The sequence below is a fragment of the Gopherus evgoodei genome, chromosome 3, assembly GCF_007399415.2.
Source record: "Gopherus evgoodei ecotype Sinaloan lineage chromosome 3, rGopEvg1_v1.p, whole genome shotgun sequence".
NCBI classification, from domain to species: Eukaryota; Metazoa; Chordata; order Testudines; family Testudinidae; genus Gopherus; species Gopherus evgoodei.
Genome location: NC_044324.1, coordinates 180,646,688 through 180,669,097, shown reverse-complemented (window position 1 = coordinate 180,669,097; position 22,410 = coordinate 180,646,688). Strand labels below are relative to the sequence as shown.

The following is a 22,410-nucleotide window of genomic DNA, read 5'->3' as shown; positions in this document are numbered from 1 at the left end:
TCACGAACGGGTAGGGCCACACTGACAGGAATCAATGAGCAGAGGACATCAAACAGAATTCAAGAATAGTCCAGAAGGAAGACAGAAACAATGTTATGGGAGGTCAGATTGTGGGCCTAACCTACTTCAGGCTTAGAATCTACCTCCTCCAAAAAAAAAAAAAAAAAAAAAAAATTAAAAAAAAATCACACCTATAATATTAAATAAAAAATAGTTAAATTCCACCTAATTATGGATATTTAACTCTGAAACTATTAGGCCTTTCCTTACACATCACCACTGTCAAGCTATAAATAGCTGTTACACCTGCACAGCTTTAAATCTGTAGTTTAGAATTGTGTATCTTTGGTAAATATATGGATATCTACCTACTACCCCTTCTTGCCCATCCCAACAGATTTAAGATGATTCAGCCACACAAGAGAGATAACACAGCTCCATTATTAGAAACCTGCAAATAGATGCTGGAAAAATAGACTTTTAATTTAGTACATTATGACCACCTTCAGTTATGGGTAGGTCAGTTAATTGGTGAAAGGGGTGGAATAGCAGTCTTTTCACATCTTTGCTCTTGCTGTCATATGAAACAAGAATAGCTACAACCACTTGTATTTTTACAATATTGCAGAAAACACCATTTTTAAAATAAAAGTATAAGGTGGCAACAAAAGGATACAAGATTTCTTTGATCTAAAATAATTGTACAATAGGTAAATTTACACACTAATTTTTTTAAAAGATTTTCATAGGACTTTTCAACTGAAAGAAAAATACATCTTTTTCTCACATCAAGACACTTCTTTAAATAAAATAAGCTACCTACATCACTTATGTAGTTTTTCAGAATTAAACTTTAATTCTTAAATTTATAGACATCCTTCATTCTCTCAACTTAGCACATGGGTTTGAGGAAAACGATAGCCACTCTCTCTCTAAATCAAACACGTATTTTCATGTTTGACTATTTATCAAAGCTATCCTTCTGTTCCACTGAAGTGTCCTTTCAAGCATGGACAGTATGATGGAAAATTAATAAAAAAGGGAAACATACATAACTTCTTTTATGTAAAACATTAAGTTAAAATGGTAGCATCTCTGCTAAAAACAAAACAGGATTCAAATGATGGTAAAAAAATCAAGACAGAAGGAGCACAATACTTGTATCAATAAATTTTTAAGTGACATTAAAATGTTAAATACTATACACAGTTTCAGCGCATACCCAGAATTTGCCTGCTTTTTAGTTGATAATTTTTTTCTAGTTCACACAGTGCTTGAGCCCGCAGGTTAGCGGCATAAAGGCGTTTCTTCAGCTCAGAGCATTTCTCTTTTGGGAGAGGATAATTCTCCAAATTATCATTGGATATAGCGTTCTCTTTACTTGCACCAAAGTGAACCTTCTTTTTTCTTGTTGAAGAGGGGAGTAGCACTTCATCTTAAAGAAGAGAAACAGTGAAGAAAGGGGCTTTTGAGTTTTATTAAATGAGTGAGTGTTCCTCAATATTAGTTTATTCATTCACATCAGTGCCAGTCACTCCTTCGCAGAGGGGAACCTAATCTGGATCTAAGCTAACGTGAGTATTCACTAGAGAATAACCTCCAACAGGGACAACAGCTTTATTTGAATTAATAGTCATATAAATGCTATTCATATGTAATTCACCCTTTACAGTTTCCAGCTAATGCTCTCCTTCCCCTCCCCTTAATCTTGCTCATTTAGGGGACAGTTATATAGGATACCAAAGCCCTGTTTAACATGACAGTGCTACAGGTTACTGGAGCTTGTAGTAATTTTACTTTCAGAAGACTTAAGGTAGAAAGGGCTGTAGAGACTTGCTTTATTTAATTAAGTTTGTTTTAGTCATCTCTTTTCAGAGAGCACCCAGGAAGAGGAGACTACCTTTATTTTGTAGAAGGGCAAGGATAGATAGCAGTGATACATTGAGTCAAAATAAAGGTGCAGGCTGCTGGATAGTGAAATATGTTTAGTCACCATGTACAGCACTCAACTATAGAAACTCTTGCTGGTTTGAGTATTGCAGTGACATATAGGAGAAACAGTTACATAACCCAGAGGCCTGATCTGTAAAAAAGGGTATGTACAGGCAATGTAGTTGACTAATCCCAATACAACATCAATGTATAGAGAACACTAACTACAGTCCTATGCCAGGACAAGTGCCACATACTATTTCAGAAAAAAAAAAAAAAAAAAAAAAAAAAAAAACACTGAGGAGTTTAATCAATATCTTCTAAAAAAGTAAGGGATGTTTTTTCCCTGGTCTAAGTGCAGGTAAGCCATGTGTACCTGTACACATTTTTCGTCTTTCGGCAATAGCATAGCTTCCAGCCCTACTGAGAACAAGGGCACAGCATTCACACTTAACCATTTTACACTAGCAGTAGTTTCATTTTAACAGTGATTCAAGAACTCACTTTCACTTTGCTCAGTCATGCTTCCATAATAAAGTTTTATAAGTCCCAGCTTTCTGTGCTGTTGTGCAGAAAACTTGTTTGATTCTCAAACCACAGGGACTGAGAAGGTCTTAGTAAGCAAGCTGCCTAAACATGATGATTCTGAAGGGAGCCACTGCAGAAACCTACTGCTGGTAGCAACAATTGAACATAGTCCTGAAAGAAGATACTAGGGGGCTTAATGGGGAAAAACTCCTAGTTAAGTGTTCTTAACTTTATTAACTTGCATGGCTTTTAACTTTAAGGTACAAGAAAAAAAATGATTGATATATCTGGTAATATGAGGTAACTGGAACAGAGTTTCAATGTTACATCAATCACTGAAAACCACAGTAAAGCCAGGCCTTTTTTAAAAAAAGAGTGAGCTTAGTGAGATGGGGATGGTAGAGACCTGGTGCTAACTTCTAGCTAGGTCTGTTGTACAGCAAGCAAACTCTTCCTATAAGAGGAAGTTAAAAATCATGAATTGTCAGGTTATAGCATAACTAAGTAAGCCTGAATCATTACAAAGATGATAGAAGCTTGGGGAAAAAATGCAGGACCCTTCTTGCAGGCCACTTCTAGTTATGTCAGGGAAGGAAGAACATCAGAAAGCAGTAATATTGCAAGAGGCAAGGCATTAGTAGGCTGACAATTAGACATGAAACAATGCTATTTTGAGTGATCAAGCAGAAGCAGCATATGACAGCTAGAACCAGGCTTGTAGAAGACTACACCACGTGGAATGGTAGTGGTGTGGGCATTAGATCCGTGTTTCCTAAATCCCACATGAATACTCTAACAAGTTGACTAGGAGTTTGAGAAAGGTGATCCTCCTCCTGACCCTTCCACACATGCTTCCCTCCCCCCCACCCCCCAGCTATTTTCTGTAAGCTTGTTGTAGGGACCCAGTCTAGAGAGCAAATGAACCGTGCTTAGCTGCTCAGACCCTGTACAGGTGACTTAGGTGGAAGAATGCCTCTCTTTTCCTGGTTTGTGTACCACACTGGAGCTGAAACATCCAGTTACCTGGCATGCTGCTGCAGAGCACATGCCCAGAGACAGAACATAGGTGCCTAGGGAACTTCTACTGCAAAAAGTTTAGGTGCTTACAGACTGAAGAGGGATATTGGCACATGTGGGGCTATGCGTGTGCAGGCCACAGTAGTGCCCGAGTCAGAAATTGATTTAGGCACCTAAATTCCAGCATCTAGGTCTAAATTGTTATGCAAGGTATTGTACCATATCTGTTTTTCAGATATAATTTTGCCCCCTATTCCCTACTTTTGGATTTTAAAAATTGCTGCTCCTTACTCTAAATCACCTGAGGTTTCTACCTTGTCTAGTAGACTCATTCAGTTAAAAGTTCAGACTGTTAGAATATCTGAGATATGAATAACCCTTAAGGTCAATGAAAAAATAGTAGTAGTATAAATCTGCTTTTTAGTTTAAAGCCATCCATGAGATGAAGGCTGAGTGGTCATAAGACATGCCTTATGTTTTATTGAAGACTAACTTTTAAAACTAGATCATATTACATAGATCTGATTTCACAATCTGTTCCAAAACTGAATTACTTATGTTCAGAAACCTAGAACTAGCTAGAGAAAGTAAATTCAGATCTTTCCCTCAATTCATACTGACACCCTCCCCTTCTCAACATCATTTTTGATGTCAAGGCTGAATAAATAAATATTAACAGCAGCAAACGTGATCCCCTTCTAGAGCCGTTTTTCTTCATTCCATGTGACACTTAAAAAAAGAGTGTCAACTTTCTGTCAAAACCATTATAAAAGTTTCTGTAGTTTGTTTGGTAAGATGGGACTTTTCATGGCATGCAGAATGTCAAGGTCATCCTCATGGCTGTGCCAATCTGTGTTTACTAGTTCAAGTGGCTTCCTGTTTATTCTCATACCTGGGCTTTTAGCACCTGCTAATATCCTCTGTTCCTTGAATAGGTTGTAGTTTTTCATCAAGTTTTCAGCCCTGTTATGAAATGAGATAGTTAAATTATTTCTACAGCAAACAAAACCTTGAAGTTTAACCTAGGTTACACTGTAATACCTAGCAAGTTTATCTTCTGCCAGTCTCTCGCGAACACATAGCTCCCGCTCCCTCTCTGGAAGTAAGCATATGAAGAAAGTTATTAACATTAGATTTCTGGTGTTTTCTCCAAACAGGAGAGGCTTAGTCCCAAGACATTTTCCTGCAGAAAAGCAGATAGTCACTGAAGTGTAAAGCCCTAAGTTTCAGCTTTGGGGCTCTAGGTAGCAAAGTAGTTCATTTGCTGTGTCGAGAGTCAGGTTCTCTCAGCCTATGCACTTCCTGGGATATGGCAGTGACTGGACACGAAGGGGTGCATACCATTCTTCCATCATGGAATCCTCATACTGCTTTAAATACCAATCATGCCCTGAGAGAGATTAGAAAACAAAACTCTATCATGCATGGTTGGCTGAAGCTATACCAATGTTCAGTCTTGCCATTTTGCACATACACTTTATTTTAGCTATGTCCACATGCAGGGACTATTTTCAAAATAGATGTTCCAATCATAGCAAGTACAACCTATCTTGTGCCAACTTATTAACTGCATGCAACTAAAGATAAGTGTTATCCATTACATAACCCCAATTAGTTAAAGAACTGGGCATATAGCTTCACTGCTAATGAGCTCTATTGACAATTGCTTTTTTGTAACAGTTTTGGATCTTACTCCAAAGGACAGTCTCCAAAGTAGCAGCCCACACCCCCCTTTTTAAATTGTGCCATGTCACAGCCTCCAATAAAATTTTCATAGATCGTAGCTAACACTAATTTTGCATAGAGTAAGGACCCAGATCGGTTGCCCTGTACAGAGATGCCCTAGTGCAGAGTGAATAAAATGCTACCATTCTGATTTGGTAGCATTCCACACACTTTACCCTATATGGCTACACATTGTGCAGGATGACAGATTCAGGCCCCACATCCTGTAGGTTTTGTTAACCTTTGCTTGCATTGAACAGCCTTCTCCATCCCCTACAATCCTAATCCAGGTTTTTACTCCTGGATTAGACTACCAGGTAAAGTTTAATTAAATACAAAAAAAAAAAAAAGAAAGTAGTAGTTTTAAAAATTTGACAGGCTGCATCTGCAATCTGGACTATGCCCTCACAGGCTCTTTCAGACCAGAGTAATTCTGACTTCCCCACTCCCAGAATGGAATTTCATACGTTCCAGTTGTTGCTCTCTCTCTTTTATGGCTCGTTCTCTCTCCTGCAACTGTTGTTCCTTCAGTTTCAGCTCATTTACTGCAGTGCCTGAATGCTGCAACCTTTCTGACTCTGTTGATCTTCGTCCTCTCGTCTCAGAGTGGTTTCTTTGCTCTTCTACCACCAAGTCAGCTATCAAGGGGTTCTGTAGAATTTCTTCAACAGAGGGACGACAGTAGTCCTTAAAAGAAAAGCCAGGGAAAGTGTGAGACAAGTGTCAGTATAACACCAATTCCCTCCTTAATGGGGGCAAATCCATACAAGTTCCATCCTACTTTAAAAATTAAAGGTCTGAAATGCTGTAAGTATCAGGTTGAAGTATTAGTGAAAACAGCAGTCAATTCCTACCTTTAAATTCAGCATCTTTTTAAGAAGTTCATTCAATTGATCTGAATATCGATATGGTATTCGTCTGAACTTCCCTTCTTTTATCTTCTCTGCCAACTCCTTTTGATTATAAGCTGTAAATGGAGGCCTGAAGAAGAATATTTACTTTCTTAAAGGCTCTTTTCACTGTTTAACTGGAAATGCATTAAAGGGTTTTCATTGTGTTTGAGGAAAATCTCCATTTACCACTTCAGTCAAGGTTCTTCCAGTGTCAAAGAGAGCTTGGCTTTAACTTTTAAAATATTTTGAAAACAAGACAATCGTTTGTTGGATTAAAATTTAGTTTAGACAAACTTTGTTCTTGACTTGTTTACAGTTTAGTCACATCATACTATAATTAAAAAAAGTGTACGTAGTCTCTCAGCATTTATCTTTATACTTACGAGAGTGCACATAGTTCATACAGCAAACATCCTAGAGACCAGATGTCTGATTTTTCATTATACGACATGTGGTTCATTTGTTCCTAAGAAAGAGAAGCCTTTATTTAAAATGTGTTATCAGGACAGTGTACAGCAATTCATTTACAGTAATGCAGCTGAACCAAGTTCTCCATGAAGGATCAGCTAATATTTGTGCAAACTTTTAAATTATCACTGATGAGTTTGCAGTTTAATTCACAATAGCTACTTCAAGCTAGTATAATTCAGACTATAGAAGATATTACAGCAACAATAACTGAGCTGGAGTAAAGCTTTGTTCAAACTGCGTGAGTTTTTTTGCTCAGTACAAATGCAAGACAATTATATAGGGAAAACAAACTTCATTAGAGTCTGCACACAGAGCACAGAAGCAAAGAAAAAGTACTTTTCCTTATATCTGCCTTACTTCAGAATTAGCTTTGCCATGACCTTGCAGGGATTCACTCCCAAAGTCTATGCTCTGGAGGACAAGAACTCATGTAGATCAATCATTTGAAGGTAGAGTGCCCCACTCCATCACTGTAGCAGCACTGACACTGCTGTGCAGATGTGACAAGACAAGAATCACATGAAAGTCAGAGCCAAGATACCAAGGAAGATACTTCAGAAATGTGACTTGCAGGGAATAGACCTACACAAGCAACAAGGATGGTACTAACAAAAAGGATACCTCGTAAGAAGTCTGTTCTTCCAGGGAGAAGAGCTAGAGCAGTAATCATGATGGAGGTCCTTGAGGGAGCTTCACATCATCAACTGTAGTCAAGAGTTAAGAATGCTGCCTTTGAAAGGATCTACTTAGGATGATGAGCAATGACCAGTGCACAGTTCTAATTTGTGCTGTGCTCAGCAACAGCAGCCTTCAAAAGTAAAATATCAAGAGGCAAGGGAGCAATTCCAGCCTCATTCAGAAGCAGAGATCAAGAAATAGGAATCAGAATTCTACAGATGTTCTTTGAAGACATGGATTTGAGAAAAGGTGTGGATTAAGTATGCACAATAGTCTGATGGCAGTGATCCTCAACCTGTTCTATACTGTGACTCCATGTAAAAGAAAAAGGGTTTTGGAACGCCTCATCACTACCCTCCCTACACATCTCTTCATAAGGAACGAGGGGGAATCTAACCCCTGAGCATATTTGCAACCCAGTTGAGATGGCAAGTGGATGGGTGGGGGTGAGGGGGAAAAGGAGAAAGAGTCCACAACCCCAGGTTGAGGGCCCATACTATAGCTAATTAACACCAGAAACAGTACAGCACAGTACTAGTTTATGAAAATTTACAGTCCAAAAACATTAAAAGCTTAAATCATATCAAACTTGAAAGTCAGTCACATACAAGACATAAGAACAGCCGTACCGAGTCAGACCAAAGGTCCATCTAGCCCAGTATCTGTCTACCAACTGTGGCTAATGCCAGGTGCCCCAGAGGGAGTGAACCTAATAGACAATGATCAAGTGATCACTCTCCTGCCATCCATCTCCATCCTCTGACAAACAGAGGCTAGGGACACCATCCTGGCTAATAGCCATTTGTGGACTTAACCACGATGAATTTATCCAGTTCTTTTTTAAACCCTGTTCTAGTCCTAGCCTTCACAGTCTCCTCAGGTAAGGAGTTCCACAGGTTGACTGAAGAACTTCCTTGTATTTGTTTTTAACCTGCTGCCTATTAATTTCATTTGATGACCCCTAGTTCTTGTATTATGGGAATAAGTAAGTAACTTTTCCTTATCCACTTTCTCCACACCACTCATGATTTTATATACCTCTATCATATCCCCTTTAGTCTCCTCTTTTCCAAGCTGAAGAGTCCTAGCCACTTTAATCTTTCCTCATATGGGACCCTCTCCAAACCCCTAATTGTTTTAGTTGCCCTTTTCTGAACCTTTTCTAGTGCCAGTATATCTTTTTTGAGGGGAGGAGACCACATCTGTACAAAGATTCAAGTTGGGGTAATACCATGGATTTATATAAGGGCAATAATATAGTCTCCTTCTTATTCTCTATGCCCTTTTCTATGATTCCTAACATCCTGTTTGCTTTTTTGACCGCCTCTGCACACTGTGTGGACATCTTCAGAGAACTGTCCATGACGACTCCAAGATCTTTTTCCTGATTCGTTGTAGCTAAATTAGCCCCCACATCATATTGTATGTATAATTGGGGTTATTTTTTCCAATGTGCATTACTTTACATTTATCCACATTAAATTTCACTTGCCATTTTGTTGCCCAGTCACTTAGTTTTGTGAGATCTTTTCGAAGTTCTTCACAGTCTGCTTTGGTCTTAACTATCTTAACAAGATCATTTGATATATGACACAGAGTTGTTGCAAGTAAGCTTCCCCCCTGCAAACACAAGTTTTAAAAGGTCTGTCCCTTTTTAAAAAGGAGTTGGCTACAGGAACCAAGATTTAGTTATAAGTTTCATCAACTAAAACTTAAAGATGTTGAGCAATTGTTAAAAAACATGGTGTTGCAGAAGAAACCAGGATCTTGGAACACTTACTGGAGACATGTAATATGGAGTGCCAACAAACGTTTTAGCAAAACTGGTATCATGGTGCAATATTCTAGCCAATCCAAAGTCTCCAAGTTTCACATTGTGCTTGCTATCTAGAAAGATATTTGCTGGTTTTAAGTCACGGTGCAACACAGTGTGACCACCATCACTCCGTCTGTGACATTCCTTCAAGGCCAGGGTCAACTGAGTCAACATGCGGAGAACAAAGTCTTCCTCTAAGTAGTGTCTATGAAAGAAGAATAAGTTATTTAACAATGTAATATAGATCTTGTAAATACAGTAAGTATATAAATCACCCTCTAATTATTTGTTCCCATCTTAGGGTTTTGTACTACCACACACGGCTATAGTATCCAAATATCTACCATGCAAAGTAAATAGCAGTAACAGAGGCCTAGAGCCACCAAGTAATGAGTGTTGCAACAGTGCCAACTTTTAGGTACATTCCCATCCAGTGGAATCCACAACTTAGGCACCTAGTCTCTCACTGCATAGAGAGAGAGAGTTAGATACCTAAGAATAAGATCTACAAAAAAAAGCCAGTATAGTAGGCAGGGATAGCGTATGCAGTTCCAACAGGTAATGCTGAGGTTTGGTCTTAAGACACCTAAATCCCTTTGAGGGGTGTGGCTTAACTCTAGCCTAGAGGGAAATTGACTTCTCTGCTTGGGATTCTCAGCAGTGAGCTCTTTCCTGTAGTTGGGTGCCTAAGTTGTGGGTTGTTTGTTTTTTTTGGGAGGGGGGCAGGGGAATGCAAGGGGAAGGGGAGAGAGCTTCCCTTATAGTATTTAGCCCACTGGTTAGAGCATTCACCTGGGATGTGGGAGACCTTGCATTATGTGAAGAAATTTAAATTCCTACCTCTCAGGTGAGTATCCAAACCCCTGGGCTATGCTGGTGTGGGTCTCACTCTCTCCTACTGAAGCAGTCCACAGTGTATAAACAATTAAATATTCATTGGGGAAGAGAGAATGACTAGTTCAGCAGTTGGGTTTCCCACCTCTTGGGGGCAGAGTGCCCTAAGTTCAAATCCCTTCTCCATGTCAGGCAGAGGGGAAGCTGAACCCAGATCTCATCCTTGGATAAGGGAGGCCACTTCTCAACTATTATGTGGGAGTTCAAGCAACCTCAGAGCACCCCCCATCAATTAGCTGCTGCAGACAAGATATGCATGGCAATGCCTCAGGACTTAGCACTTATATACCTGTCTTATTCCTTAGAACAATACAATACAACTGTGAGCATGCTTCCCAGCAGAAATACTTGGATGTCTCAGGGCTTTAGGCAGCAGGCGAATAGGAGTTTTGAAGGCTTCAGTAGCACCAAAATATTGGCCTTGGGGATTACACTCAGAGCACTTAGTGGACTTAGTTTTGGCACCTTTTTGAAGTTAAAAATGCCACACAGCGTACAGGGGTTTGTTTTAAGGCATTCATTTCCTTTTGTGGTGGTGTATACTAGATACAAAAGAATCAGTGTTGATGGCCTTTCCACCATAAGAAAAGCTTTTTCAGTGATGAGAGTTGGGCAGCATTTCCCATAGAGGATCAGATGCTGGGTTCACCTGATCCCCTATGGAAGTGTGCTCCACAGCCATCCCATTTTTGTTTCAGGAAGTCCATTCCTTTCTCCCCCTTTTGTAAGTATCACACAGCAAAACCCAGAAGATAATGGGCCCAGAGCATTGTTATGTAGATCAATTCAAGTGCTCTATCTCAATTCAGTCTCAACTTGTGATTTTAGTTTTGCATCCTGGGACATATAACAGGCAGCATGGAGGAGCTGTCAAGGTCACCCACCCTAAAGTGCTCTGAGACTTATATGGTTAGAGCCACACCAGACAAAGTTCTATTAGAACTCTGTTTGAGCTGAAACAATGAGCACTGGTAGGACAGTTTCACCATTTCTCATGTAGATGGTTCTCACATTTAGAGACAAGTGAACTCAAGGGGGAGGGGGAAGCTTGAGCACAATTCTAAAACCCACAAGACAGAAAAGAGGCTTTGAGACAGGTTTAATATTTGAGCTTGCTTTTAACTGAGACTGTTTCCCAAATTTCTTTAGTTTTACTTTAAATCCTTGCAATAGCTTTGAATGTAAACATTTGTACAAGGGTAGCTTTTCCGATATAGCTTTGACCCATATAACTATTCAAGTTATAACATTTTCCCCAAAAAGAAGAGTGATGATACTCCTGCAAGGTTAAGTAATATTCATTTTCCAGATGGGCAATCTAAAGCACACAGGTTCAAAGACTTAATAAGGTCACACTGCAAGTCAGTAGTGGAGTAAATAGAACCCACAAGTCCTAACAGTTGGGTCTCTAGTGGTCATAGGTTTTTGCCTCACACACGGGAATGCAATAGTGACTATTCCTGTGTGTGTCAAGTACTTCAGTTTTCCTTATCTTATCAAGAGAAGTCAGTTTAACACAACTGCCACTAAACTATACCTTTAAAAAAAACCTAAGCAACCTTTCTATACCTTAAGGAGAGACTTGAGAGAATTTAGAAGTCTGAGGTGGTGATTAAATGTATCAAACCCAAGTTTAATGGATTACAAAGAGATGCATTTTGATTCAGCTTAATTCTGGTAAGTGCTCAGGTTTAGATGGGAGAGCAGGAGACCCCCCATGAACAGATTTCACGTGCCTTTCCTTTGTACATCTTGCAATGAGACTAGCCAGGTCACCTCCTTCACAATATTCCATCACGATGTACAGGGTTGTGTTGCTTTTGTCAATGATGCGATCATAATACCGGACAATGTTTGGGTGTCTCAGCTCCCGGAGTAAATTCACTTCCGAAACAAGCATTTGTTTCTCGGCTTCTGTCATGGAGCCATAGTCGAGCTCTTTCCAAACCAAGACCTGGAAGACAGACAGTTTTCACCGTGGCTAGCGGACAAACAGGAACGCTCCCGTTGGGAGCCGCTTGGAAAGCCAAGTCACGAGCTACCTGACCCGCTGGCTGGGCTGGAGGAGCCGGCGGGGATGAGCCCAGAGGCCGGCCCCAGCCCGGCAGAGCGACGTGCGGCTTTACCCGTTGCCGAGCCTCCACTCACCTGCCACGAGCCGGCCCGCGGGGCGCTGCGTGTTCCCGCCCCAGCGGATCCGCCTCACCCTGGAGGCGCCGCGGCTCCTGCGCCCGCAGCGAGACACCGAACCCGCAGGGGCCGAGCTCGGGGAGCGCAGCCTAGCCCAGCCCGCCCGGGGGCGAGCGCTGCTGCCGCCAGCGGCGGGAGGGGACTGACCCGGCGTCACACCGCGACCAGCCGGGGCCGCTGACGAAGCGTTAACACGCCCCCCGGGCAGCACCGGGCCCCTCACCTTGCCGGCCGCCCGGCGCCGGGACACCCACGGGGGGCGCCCCCGCTCACCTTGCCGGCCGCCCCCCCCCCGCTCACCCTCCGTCCGCCCGGCGCCGGGACACCCACGGGGCGCCCCCCCGCTCACCTTGCCGGCCCCCCCCCCCGCTCACCTTGCCGTCCGCCCGGCGCCGGGACACCCACGGGGCGCCCCCCCCACTCACCTTGCCGTCCCCCCCGCTCACCTTGCTGTCCGCCCGGCGCCGCACCTTCTGGCACTTGCCGTAGGAGCCGGCGCCGATGGTGAGCAGCACCTCGTAATCCTCGGGCCGGCTCGGCATGGCACCGCGACGCCTCGGAGCGCGGCCAACGGAACAGCAACCACGCAGCTACCTGTCGCCGTCGTCGTTTAAACGCGCCGCCCCCGCCGCCCATTGGCCCGGCGCCGAAGCCCCACCCGCCAGCATCCGCCCTCCCATTGGCTACTGTCCTGTAAACAATATACGCCACCTAACGGCCGTTACCACTGCTAGGCAACCACGGCGGCGCGAGGAAGGGTCAGGAGATTTAGCTCCGCCCGCTTTTCACGTCGCTCCGGCTGGCACCGCCCCATCCAGCAGGGCTGCGCGGCTGTGAGCCCCTCCCTTTCATCGCAACGTAGGAAACGGCTCCCTGTAGCAATGTGCTACCGGGAGCCGTTACTGCAAAAAATTGCGACCTGATGTGGCAAACGCCTACAGCTAGCAGGCTGCCCCCGCACTCTTGGGTTGTCCCCAGCAGGAATTCATGGCAGGACTAAGTATTATCTAAACAGTCCCTGAGAGGGGTTTATCTAACCTCCTCTTGAAAATCACCAGTGATGGAGAGTCCACAACCTCCCAGGCAATTTACTCCAGGTTACCCTAACAGGAAGTTTTTCCTAATCTCCAATCTAAATCTCCCTTGCTGCAGTGTAAGCCCTTTGCTTCTTGTCCTATCCTCAGATGTTAAGAACAGTTTTTCTCCCTTCTCCTTATAACAACCTTTTATGTACTTAAAAGCTGTTTTCATGTTTTAATTGTCCATCACAGGGCATGATTTCTAGACCTTTAATCATTTTTGTTGCTCTTCTCTGGACCTTCTCTAATTTGTCCACATCTTTCCTAAAATGTGCCACACAGAACTGGACACAATACTCCAGTTGAGGCCTAATCAGCATGGAATAGAGCAGAAGAAGCAGCAAAGAATCCTGTGGCACCTTATAGACTAACAGACGTTTAGGAGCATGAGCTTTCGTGGGTGAATACCCACTTCGTTGGATGCATGTAGTGGAAATTTCCAGGGGCAGGTATATATATGCAAGCAAGAAGCAGAGATAACGAGGTTAGTTCAGTCAGGGAGAATGAGGCCCTCTTCTAGCAGTTGAGGTTTGAAAACCAAGGGAGGAGAAACTGGTTTTGTAGTTGGCAAGCCATTCGCAGTCTTTGTTTAATCCTGAGCTGATGGTGTCAAATTTGCAGATGAACTGAAGCTCAGCAGTTTCTCTTTGAAGTCTGGTCCTGAAGTTTTTTTGCTGCGGTATGGCCACCTTAAGATCTGCTATCGTGTGGCCAGGGAGGTTGAAGTGTTCTCCTACAGGTTTTTGTATATTGCCATTCCTAATATCTGATTTGTGTCCATTTATCCTTTTCTGTAGAGACTGTGCAGTTTGGCCGATGTACACAGCAGAGGGGCATTGCTGGCATATGATGGTGTATATTACATTGGTGGAGTGCAGGTGAATGAACCGGTGATGGTTTGGCTGATCTGGTTAGGTCCTGTGATGGTGTTGCTGGTGTAGATATGTGGGCAGAGTTGGTGTGTGTACATAGCAGAGGGGCATTGCTGGGAGCAGGGGGAATGGGATGAGGGATAGACCAAGGAAAGGGGGGAGGGGAATGGGTGTGAGGGAAAGAGCTCCTGCCCCAGATGAAGGAATTTGGGGGGCAGAGGGAAGGACCCTGCTCCACAGAAAGGGGAAAGAGTTTCTGTGAGTGCCAGGGGGCTCCATTTCCCCTTCCACTCGTTCCCATTTACAGTGAGCCACAGCAGTACCTGCAGCAGGGAGCGGGAGCTGCTGGTGGCCTTAGAGGCACAGCCCCTGCAGTGCCTCAGGCAGCTGGCTCAAGTGCCGGATGATGTGGAGCTGATGCATCATGTTGGCTGTGACGTCCTCCTGCTGCAAGGGAACGAGACCCTGTCAGAGACTCAGACGCCCCTGAAGAATCGGGGGATTAAGGGCACCTGGAACCAGCAGCATTTCCACCCAGCACCTGCCCACCTCTGAAGGATGGATTCACCCTCCTGATCCCCAGAATCGAGTCTTATTATCCTTTCTAGTGACCTCCAGTGCCAACCCCCATCCTTGTAGGGTGAGCTCCTGCAACCTCCCCCTCAGTGCCTTGACAGCTGTTCCACCTCCAATCCACAGCTCAAGTTCTCAGAACCCTCTACCCCAGCCCCACCCAGGTTGAGCAGGAAGGGGGCTCTAGCAGGGGGGCACGATGGGTTCTGGCAGCAGTGAATTGGGATGGGGGGAGGTTGAGACCTTTCCCTGTCATCCCAGCCACTAATGCTGAAGCTGCAGGATGGCAGCCCTGGTGAATGGAGAAGATCAGCAGCCCCTGCTGGCTGAATCCTCCCGTTCTCTCTAAAGCAGGTCCATCCCTGCCAGCAGCGGGACAAGCTTCCCTCGCCCATGTGCCTCAGCCCTGCCTGGTCAGTCACCATCACCCTTCAGTCCTTGGCCTCCCAGGCTGCCAGTGATGGGAGTAACTCTGGGTGGTAGCTCGGGTGCAGGGGCGGCTCCAGGCCCCAGCACACCAAGCACGTGCTTGGGGCGGCATGCCACGGGGGACGCTCTGCCAGTCTCCAGGAGGGCGGCAGGCAGTTAGCCTTCGGCAGCATGCCTACAGAGGGTCCTCTGGTCCCGTGGCTCTGGTGGACCTCCCACAGGCGTGCCTGTGGAGGGTCTGCTGGTCCTGCGGCTTCGGTGGACCTCCCACAGGCGTGCCTGTGGAGGGTCCTCTGGTCCCGTGGCTCCGGTGGACCTCCCACAGGCATGCCTGTGGAGGGTCTGCTGGTCCCGCGGCTTCGGTGGAACCGCGGGACTAGCAGACCCTCCGCAGGCACGCCTGCGGGAGGTCCACTGGAGCCGAAGGACCGGCAACCCGCAGAGCGCCCCCTGCGGCATGCCACCGTGCTTGGGGCAGCGAAATGTCTAGAGCCGCCCCTGCTTGGGTGACACGGACACTAGGCCACCTCCACTCCCTGAGTTGTGTCATGCCCTGGCAGAGTGTCCTTACCTCCCCCACCCTGGCTATGTTCCTGTAGCCCAGGAGCCTGCTGTCCTGGAGCCAGTCCCAGCAGCACAAGTCTTTGGCCTCATGGATCGTCAGACCTGGGAAAGAGACACGCACACACATTTCTCATTCTGGCTGCAGTGCTTGTGTCCTTCCAATCCCATTGGTGGCTGCACAGTGGGCAGAGTCCTCACTGCATGCCTAGCCCAACAGAATTGCAGGGCATGGTGAAGAACAGAGACAGAGACACACAGAGACTCATCCTCCAGCTGAGGTCAGTCTGAGAGAAATTGGCTGGGGTTCCAGTCTCACTCTTCTATCGGGCGCCATTTCCCAGCAGGGTTCTTACCCCTCTGGTGCAGCAGCAGCTGGTAGAGCCGGTTCCCTGGCCTGCCGGCTGATGTCTTTGGCTGGGTTACCAATGAACAGAGCCAGCTGTGCCACATGGTGACCCATCCTGGGGAATTCTGCTGAGTTCTAATGGAAGGAAGGGGGACGGGGGACTCCATCAGCGTTTTCCTGCCAGCTCCCAGTCCCCCCCGGGCCAGGATTCTCCTTCCCCTCAGCCCCTCCGCAGGAGATGCTAGAGGACAGGACCTAGAGCTAACCCTTAATTTTCCCTGCCCGCAAGGGAGCCTGGAGCACAGGGATGTAGGCAGGGCCCTCCATGAGGATTTGCTTCCAAACCTGCTCCAGGATGAACCTGGAGAATGGTCCCCTTAAAAGCCCAGAGTCACCACTTAACAAGGACAAGAAGAACTTGACTCAATCCAAGCTCGTTCTCTGCTCTGACTCTGCCTCCCCAAGAGGAACACTCCTAACCCACAGCCCCTGCAGCAGCAGATCCTACAGCCCATTGGAGCCAGCCCATCTATGACTGGAGTCAGGAAGCTGGGGTCAGAGGTCACTTACATCAAACTCAGGGAGGGTGATGGTGGATCTGAGCAGGGCCGTGCTGCTCCTAATGGCCCTGGCTCTCTCCCGTGACACCCAGGATACAATCCAGTAGTTAAAGTGCTGTGGGGAAAGGAGGCAGCTCAGGATCAATGAGCAGGTGCACATGTTGTGCTAATGAGCCCCTCCCCATCCCCCAGGGGCTGAGACATTGTGTGCAGGGTCGAATATCTGATTCATTGATTGCAGAGCTTTAGAAGAGGACTGTTGCCCCCAGGACAGTGCTTGTATCCTGCAGCTCACAACATGTCTTTGTCTCTCTAGATTGGGACAATGTTCAGTGTCAGGACTGGTCTCGTCCTCCCTGAACTCCTGATTCCTGAACAGCTCACCAGGAAGAAGACAGACCCCTCCCCACTCCCTGTCTCTCAAGTCCTTGGTCGGGTGAAGGGATTGAGTTGTGAGCACAACCTCCCCAGGAATCTCAGAGCCCATCGGAGAGAAGGGCTGATTCTCTGGGATCCTCCTGTTTCTCTAGGAAGGAGCCTGTGACTCTTCTCTGAGGACCATTCTTCTGGATCTCACAGGAGGGATTCAGACTCTCACTCCCCAAGCCAGCCAGGGGCCCTGTGGTTAGTGCTCAACAGAACCAGGCAGAGCTCTGGCTTGAAGTCCCAGCTTCTCCCTCTGTCCTTCAAGGAGGAATGGCTTGACAGTGCATTGCGCTGACTGCCCTGAGCAAGGACGGCTCACTGGGGGGACAGACTGGAAAATGGATCTAAGAGTTAAGGTAAAATTTCCCCCACCCCTCTCATCGGGCTCACCTCCAAGATGTAGTGGAGCCTGTCGGTGTCTGGGGACTCTGCCAGCAGGTTCCCCAGCATAGCATCCAGGAGGTCTGGCAAGACCCTATGCAGATCCTGCAAAGCAAGGGAGAGCCATGGGTCAGAGTTATGGAAAGCGGGGCTACACCTGCCACAGGATGGGAAGAGAGGTCTTGGAGAAGCACTGGTGAGACCCCCAAACACATATCCTGCCTCTCTCATTCACATCCCACTGCACACAATTAGCAAGAATTCGTAGCAGGATGACAGCTGGCTCTTCAATCCATGACTTTAGCATGATCTACCTGGACTTGAGTGGTATCCTTCTCCGTGCCCAGGGTGAAAATAGATGGCATGCAGGGCAGCTCGAAGGAGGTGTGTCTCCAGCTCTGGCTCCAGGGCAGGTGTCATGGTGCTGGCAAGAGAGAGAAGCCAGTATTAGACTGTGCAGTCCAGGGTGGGACTGGCACCAACACGGATGTGAAACTGCAGGGAAATAGGCACAGGCTGGTGAGAATGGAAACTGAGGCACCGAGCCAGGGAATGACAAGGCCAAGGTTTCCCAGACACACAGTGGCAGGGCAGGAATAACACCTGTTCCCTGGACCCTGCTGCACCTCCTGTATCTGATCCTGGGAGTGAGCCTCTCCCCAAAGCCACTGCAATGTTACTGGAGTGAAAAGAACAACCCAGCCAGGAGAGAGTGAACCTTCCCATCACCTCTGCCAGAGGAGCCACTCTTGGGAGGTGACCTGGGAGTGGGATGGGCAGTGACTCTCAGCCCTGGGCCTGAGCAGCACCGGGGTTAGGGGAACTGAGCAGAAAAGTCTCGGTACCTGAGGTTGCCCACAGCAATCAGGGAGTTAGCGAGGATGGCGCCAGGTGGAGAGTTATCAGGCAGCTCCTCAATGAGCTCCTGTGAGACGCAAAGGAGACAAAGGAGAATGTGAGATTGGGGCCTCACTGACACTTCCCAGTGAGGAGATTACACAGCCAGCACCTCACACAGCCGGCAGGATCCCCCCACCTGCCTCCCGCTCCTCCGATTCCTGCCCACTAGTGACCAATCTCAGAATTTCTTCCATCTCTTCTCCCCAATCTTCAGCCCCAGAAATCCCTGCCCTCAGCTGCCCCTCCAGCACCAGTCATCCCCCATCCACTGGCCCGGAAAGACCCCTTCCCCTCCTATGTCTCTGTCCTCAGCTGCTGGGCTCGCTCACCACAATCCTCTCCACCACAGCTGCTTTGCCGCACTGCAGCTCCAATGTGTTCTGCCCTCTCTGCTGTGCAGCGAGACACACGGGGTGGATGGCTTGCAGGAAGATGAGCTGCTGGGCCTCATCCTGCACCTACCAGGAGTGGGGTTAGGGGAGAGAGAGCCAGTTAGCCAGGGACCTCCCTGCCCCACCCACACCAGCTGCAGGATTCAGGCCTGAATGGAGGATAGTGGGGACCCGACCGTTGTCCAAATCACCCACAACTCCTATACAAGCAGGGTCAGAAACTGGGACAATGACTGTGGGGCGACGAACCTGGAACCGAGCGGGAACAGGCGTGAGTCTGGGGTCAAGGCAGCCTCTCACTAACCAGCCTTTTTGGTCCCTCTCCATCCCTGCCCCAGCCAGAGCAGCTCCTCCTCCTCCCACAGGGGTGCAGGGAGTGCAATCTCCATACACTGGCAGGAGTTCAGTGCATGATCTGGTCCCAATGTTCCCCCTCATCATCCCTGGTGCTGCAATACCTGGGAGTCTCCTCCTTTTTGAGCACTGGGGTCAGTCACAAAGACCATTGGTCACATTGGACAAGCAGCTCCCTTCTGTCGTCCTAGGCCACACTCCTCCCAGGCTAGAGAAGAAACAGAATCCAGGAGTCGGACTTCTCCTGGGAAACCATTCCCAACATCAAAGTCCCTAGGCATAGCAAGCCCAGGGCCCCCTTGTTTCCCATTGATTTCCATGCTCAGCAGCTCACAGGGTCTGGCCCAGCTCAGAGACTCTCAGCCTGGGGAACGGTCTCCCACAAGGGCAAGGCTGGAAGCCTCATTGCTGGGACCTTTCCAAACACACTGCAGATGGCTCTGGAGAAGCCCCTCCGCAGTCTGAGAGCCAGGGGTTCCTGGGGGCGGGTTGCAAACCGATCTCCTCTGGGAAAGATTCTTTCCCTCTTTCTACCTCTCCCCATTCAGACAGGGAACCCTAATGCCACTCACTTGCTCTAGGTGATGGAGCGATGGATGGCGGATGTTCAGAGTCGCCAGCAAGCTCAAGGCAGGCTGGAGAGGGTGGTGACCTGAGGAGTTACCCTGCACAGCCAGCAGGCAGGGTGATGACACTGACGATTGACTAGCTGTGAAAACAAGAGTCTGTCTTATTGTCAAGGGATGGAGAAACTCAGCCAGCAGCAGGGGGTGCAGAACACTTCCCTAGTGTGAGGGTGACAGCACCTCCCAGCTCCTGACATCCCAACACATTACACACCTTCCTGGAGCCTCCCAACCCCCCTGGGCTTTAGGGACTGCGACCCCAACCCTGCTGATGAGAAACAGGCCTGGGGAGAGGAAGCTACTGGCTCAGGGTCACACCAAGTGTCAGAGCCATGGATGGGACCCAGCAGTCCTTATTTCCAGGCCCCTTCACTAATCACTGCTGCACATTCCCTCACACAGCTGGCAATTACAACGAGGCCCTCATGTCCGGTCACCATGCCTTTGCATGTGCTCTGTTGTAGTGACTGGACCAAGGGATTGGGAGTCAGGACTCCTGAGTTCCATTGCTGGTTTTTCTATTGACCTGTGGGACTTTGGGCAACTTGCTCCCCCCTCTATGGCTCTGTCCCCAGCAGACAAAAGGGGATTTCATACTTCCTCACTATTGGAAAGTGCTGGGAGAATCCCCCAGCAAAAGCTGCTTTACAGTGGTAAGTGGCATCTGACCATGAAAGGTCAGAGTGCACTGCCCAGGAGGAGGAGTGTTTGGCTCTGGGGTTTCACTATAGAGAGGGGCCCAGCCATGGAGTCTATAGAGAGGGGCCCAGCCATGGAGTTTGGTTCAAGAAGACCAATTCTCCAATTTGTAAAGGGCATTTTGAATTCCAATCCTGTGCTCCAAAGTGCTTGGTGTCATCTGCAGATTTTAGAAGCATACTCTCCACTCCATTTTCCAAATCATTAATTAAAATAATGAATAGTACTGGACTCTGGGCTTATCCCTGCCAGACCCACTAGGTACACCCTCTCAATTGGACAGCCAAACATGGAGAAGGACTCCTGGAGCGTGGGCTTTCAACCAGCTGTGCACCGACATTATACTAATTGCATCTAGACCACATTTCCCTCATTTGCTTGTGAGAATGTCCTATGGAACTGTGTCAAAAGCCTTATTAACCCCCAGATAGACCACATCTACTGTTTACCCTCCTCCACTAGGCCTGTAACCCTGTCAAAGAAGGAAATAGGATTAGTCTGGAATGATTTGTTCTTGACCAATCCATGCTCACTAGTCCTAAGAACCAAATTATCCTGTAGGTGCTGACAATTTGATTGTTTAATAATGTGTTCCAGGATCTTTCCAGATATGGAAGTGATGCTGGCTAGACTGTAAGTCCCAGGGTTCTCTTTGTTCCCCTTTTAAAGATAGGTACTGTCTTGTTAATGGATGGGAAGATGTTCTTTTTCAGGGATCTCAGATAAGAACTGGGGCACTGGGCACTGCCACAAAAATGGAGGCAGGAACTTCTTCTCTCCTCCTGGCAAAGAACCCCAGGTACCCAAAAGAGTGGGACTCACACCCCTGAATGGGCTTTAAAAAAGACAATGATTAAAATTTGGCCCCGACCATTTCTTGTTTCCACAGATTAGACACTTTAGCAAAGTTTAGAATTCCTTGGTGCTAAACACCGTGAAACTCCCCTTTCTTCTTGACAAGAGGGCTTTAACACCCCTTGTCTCATCCAGGCTCATGGCTGCCCAGAGCTCAAGAATTGTCCTGTTCCCGTGGGACCAGGGCCGCCCAGAGGATTCAGGGGACCTGGGGTCTTCCTGCTGCCAAATTGCCGCCGAAGACCCAGAACTTTGGCGGCGGGTCCTGGGGCAGAAGGACCCCCTGCCGCGGGTCTTTGGGGCACTTCGGTGGCGGGTCCTAGAGCAGAAGGACCTCCCTGCCGCCGAATTGCCGCTGAAGACCCGGAGCGGAAGAAGCTCCGGGGCCCGTGGAGAGAGTGAAGGACCCCGCTCCAGGGGCCCTGAAAAACTCTCGTGGGGAGACTGTAGGGCCCGGGTCCTGGGGCAAATTGCCCCACTTGTCCCCACCCCCCACATCCGGGCAGCCCTGCATTGGACAGATGGGGAACCTGAGATACAGAGAATGGAAGTGACCTACCCAAGGGCCTACACAGCAAGGCGGTGGCAGAGCCAGAAAGAGAAGCCACCAATCCTGACTCCTGTTCTAACAGACAACAAACCCCCCAGAGGCAGGGATAGACCCCAGGAATCGAGATGGTGGGGAAATTTCACTGAAAGCGTTTTTGTCAGAAAATCCTATTCAGTTTGTTTCAACCAGTTTGTTTCTTGAAATCATAACAAGTGGGATGAACATTCTTTGCAAAAATACTTTGTTGCAAAACAAAAGCATCTCCTGTTTGTCACTGTGTGTTAAATTGTCTCATCGCACACAGAGAGGAGACACTTAGATCTCGAAAATTAGATAAGATGTTTCAGTCTGAGCTAAGTAGTTGCTGCTCGTAATAATTTCAAAATAATACAATACAAATAAAATAAAATAGAATATTTCAGCTATTCTATTATGTCATAATCTGATCTGAGTATACGTGACAGGACACCTCATATTATGCACTGCTCTTAGTGACACTCTCCAATGGATCCCCATCCTCCACCCACCGTGAGGTAGGTAGGAGCAGATTGTTATCCCTACTTGAAAGAAGGAGAAGCTAAGGCTGAGAAAGGAGAATTGACTTGTTTTAGGTCACACAGCCAGTCAATGGCAGAGTTGGGAACAGAACCCAAGAGCCCC

At 47.1% G+C, this 22,410-nt stretch overlaps 2 protein-coding genes across 4 annotated transcripts; both read right to left on the bottom strand.

The window, feature by feature from the left end:
• Positions 1 to 381: 381 nt before the first annotated feature.
• On the bottom strand, positions 382 to 12,728 carry NEK2 (NIMA related kinase 2). 3 transcript variants are annotated; one of them, XM_030554295.1, is made up of 9 exons: positions 12,591 to 12,728; positions 11,691 to 11,908; positions 9,025 to 9,265; positions 6,479 to 6,561; positions 6,057 to 6,183; positions 5,670 to 5,889; positions 4,519 to 4,573; positions 4,370 to 4,440; positions 382 to 1,435 (listed from the first exon to the last, which is right to left on the bottom strand). In XM_030554295.1, the coding sequence occupies exons 1-9, from the start codon at positions 12,684 to 12,686 to the stop codon at positions 1,212 to 1,214; spliced, it is 1,335 nt and encodes a 444-aa protein (XP_030410155.1). In that variant the 5' UTR covers positions 12,687 to 12,728; the 3' UTR covers positions 382 to 1,211. The 3 variants fall into 3 exon arrangements, 2 of the variants coding, with proteins under 2 accessions (XP_030410155.1, XP_030410156.1); XM_030554296.1 differs by lacking the exon at positions 12,591 to 12,728 and adding an exon at positions 12,519 to 12,568; XR_003999355.1 differs by lacking the exon at positions 4,519 to 4,573 and having other exon boundaries at positions 1,352 to 1,435.
• Positions 12,729 to 14,233: 1,505 nt separating this feature from the next.
• Positions 14,234 to 19,684, bottom strand: LOC115649051. The gene is made up of 9 exons (XM_030557575.1): positions 19,593 to 19,684; positions 19,125 to 19,228; positions 18,604 to 18,732; positions 18,220 to 18,299; positions 17,384 to 17,479; positions 16,578 to 16,682; positions 16,015 to 16,142; positions 15,669 to 15,763; positions 14,234 to 14,542 (listed from the first exon to the last, which is right to left on the bottom strand). The coding sequence occupies exons 2-9, from the start codon at positions 19,170 to 19,172 to the stop codon at positions 14,450 to 14,452; spliced, it is 774 nt and encodes a 257-aa protein (XP_030413435.1). The 5' UTR covers positions 19,173 to 19,228; positions 19,593 to 19,684; the 3' UTR covers positions 14,234 to 14,449.
• Between the last annotated feature and the right edge of the window lie 2,726 nt (positions 19,685 to 22,410).

Bases quoted from the DNA above. Each gene is read 5' to 3' on its own strand.
- NEK2 (XM_030554295.1), bottom strand. From the start codon at position 12,686: ATGCCGAGCCGGCCCGAGGATTACGAGGTGCTGCTCACCATCGGCGCC. The intron at 4,441-4,518 runs GTATTACAGTGT...ATTTCATAACAG, and splicing joins GCAGAAGATAAACTTGCTAG to GGCTGAAAACTTGATGAAAA. The intron at 1,436-4,369 runs GTATGAGAATAA...CTCTTCTTTAAG, and splicing joins AGCAGGTGCTAAAAGCCCAG to ATGAAGTGCTACTCCCCTCT.
- LOC115649051 (XM_030557575.1), bottom strand. From the start codon at position 19,172: ATGGTCTTTGTGACTGACCCCAGTGCTCAAAAAGGAGGAGACTCCCAG. The intron at 17,480-18,219 runs GTACCGAGACTT...CTTGCTTTGCAG, and splicing joins ATTGCTGTGGGCAACCTCAG to GATCTGCATAGGGTCTTGCC. The intron at 16,683-17,383 runs GTGAGCCCGATG...CTTTCCCCACAG, and splicing joins GGCTCCACTACATCTTGGAG to CACTTTAACTACTGGATTGT.